Source organism: Ochotona princeps, chromosome 9 (genome assembly GCF_030435755.1).
Source record: "Ochotona princeps isolate mOchPri1 chromosome 9, mOchPri1.hap1, whole genome shotgun sequence".
In the NCBI taxonomy this organism is placed as follows: domain Eukaryota; kingdom Metazoa; phylum Chordata; class Mammalia; order Lagomorpha; family Ochotonidae; genus Ochotona; species Ochotona princeps.
This window is the reverse complement of record NC_080840.1, coordinates 41,493,398-41,495,127: the sequence shown is the minus strand read 5'-3', so window position 1 is coordinate 41,495,127 and position 1,730 is coordinate 41,493,398. Positions and strand designations below refer to the sequence as shown.

At 61.0% G+C, this 1,730-nt stretch overlaps 1 protein-coding gene across 1 annotated transcript; it reads right to left on the bottom strand.

The window, feature by feature from the left end:
* Positions 1 to 316: 316 nt before the first annotated feature.
* NPBWR1 (neuropeptides B and W receptor 1) lies at positions 317 to 1,472 on the bottom strand. The gene has a single exon (XM_004580790.2). It carries the CDS (start codon positions 1,470 to 1,472, stop codon positions 516 to 518), a length of 957 nt encoding a protein of 318 aa, XP_004580847.1. The 3' UTR covers positions 317 to 515.
* Positions 1,473 to 1,730: the final 258 nt, after the last annotated feature.

The following is a 1,730-nucleotide window of genomic DNA, read 5'->3' as shown; positions in this document are numbered from 1 at the left end:
CTGGAGGACTGGGGGACCAGCCTGTGTCTGCTGCAGCTAAGGCACAGCTGCCTGAAGTGGCTCTCCAAAGCGGAGAAACAAAGTGCAGATCTTAGAAGGGAGCCTTCGCTTAAGTGGAGCCCACGTAACTCCAGCACCTCCTGGGGTGGCGCGGAGGATACTCTTTGTCACAGGTCGCCAGAGGTCGGGGCTGAGAATTAGAAGTGGGCAGCTCCCAGGTGTTACGGCCTGGCCCTCCTCTTTCTTCACTTTGTGAGCCAAGTCCGAGGGTTGTCTGCAGCTTTTAAGACAATCAACCTGGCGTAATCCGGCTTCGCCCAGAAGGATTGACAACTCAAATTGGGAACACAGCTACAGCTGAGTCCGGGGTGGGGCCCAAGAATCTGCATCCCCAGCGAATTTCCCCTGGACACCAAGGCTGTCTTTCCGGGACCACACTGAAGTGCTGTAGGCACCCACCCCTCCTGCCCTGGTCCCGGTTCGTGAGCCAGCAAGGAACAGTGCGAGCGAGGGAGTCAGGCGGATGCCCTGCACACCATCAGCTGGCGCAGACTCTTGCGGAAGCCCTCATCCAAGAAGGCATAGAGGAAGGGGTTGAGGCAGCTGTTGGCATAGCTCAGGCTGGTGATGAAGTAGGAGAGGGCAACGACGAGTGGCGTCTGTGGGACGTCCGTGGTGAGGACCACCACGGTGCTCAGGTGGTAGGGCGTCCAACAGAGCAGACACACGGTCAGAATTGCCACCACCAAGACGGTCACCCGCTTCTTGGCGCGGTCCAGTGCTTTGCCGTGGTTGTCCAGCCGGATGGCGCGCAGCCGGCACAGCAGCGTGGTGTAGAGAGCACAGATGGTGGACACTGGGATGGCAAAGCCCAGCACCAGCGTGTAAAGACGGCTGGCCCGCCACCAAACGGCCTCTGGCTGCGGGAAGACCAGCACACACTGGCGCCGGCCCTGTTCGTCGTCGAGGCGGGCGAAGACAGCGAAGGGCAGCACCACCAGGGTAACTAGCGCCCACACCGCCAGGCTGACAGCGCGAGCAGCGCGGTAAGTGCGGCCAGGCACCCGGCGCGACTCGGCGGTGGCCAGCACCACCAGGTAGCGGTCGGCGCTCATGACCGTGAGGAAGTAGAGACTGGAGAAGGTGTTGTACTGATCGATGGCCACGATGAGCTTGCACATGAGCTCCCCAAAAGGCCACCGGCTCAGCAGGAAGTCGGCGATATTGATGGGAAGCACGAGGGTGAACAGCTCGTCTGCGATAGCCAGGTTGAGGATGAACAGGTTGGTGACCGTCTTCATGCGCGGCGCTCGCAGCAGCACAAACAGCACCGCCGAGTTGCCCACCAGCCCCACCGCACAGATCAGCGCGTACACCACCGGTACCGCCACAGCCAGCGGCAGCGGCAGGGGCAGCGGAGCCGGGTTCGTCTCGTTGGAGAACTCGGGTTCCAGGAACGACACGTTGAGCATTTTGGCGAGAAATGGGGAACCTGTTACCCGCACCTACCCTGGAGTGGAGGCTCAGCGAGCTAATAAGCCCGCGTCCACACTGACCTGCATGGGGCACTCTCCAAGCCCGTCTTTGACTTTCCAGGGAGGGAGGAAGGGTATCCCGGGCTCCCCTAGTCAGCTGTCACTGTTGAATCCGGTGCTGAAAAGCGGTATTGAAAGCATGGGTTAGGCTCCTAGATGGTTAGCATCTGCGAAAGGCTCGATCCCGGGAGTGGG

What these genes read in the sequence shown, in the direction of transcription:
- NPBWR1 (XM_004580790.2), bottom strand. Translation starts at nt 1,472, where the DNA reads ATGCTCAACGTGTCGTTCCTGGAACCCGAGTTCTCCAACGAGACGAAC.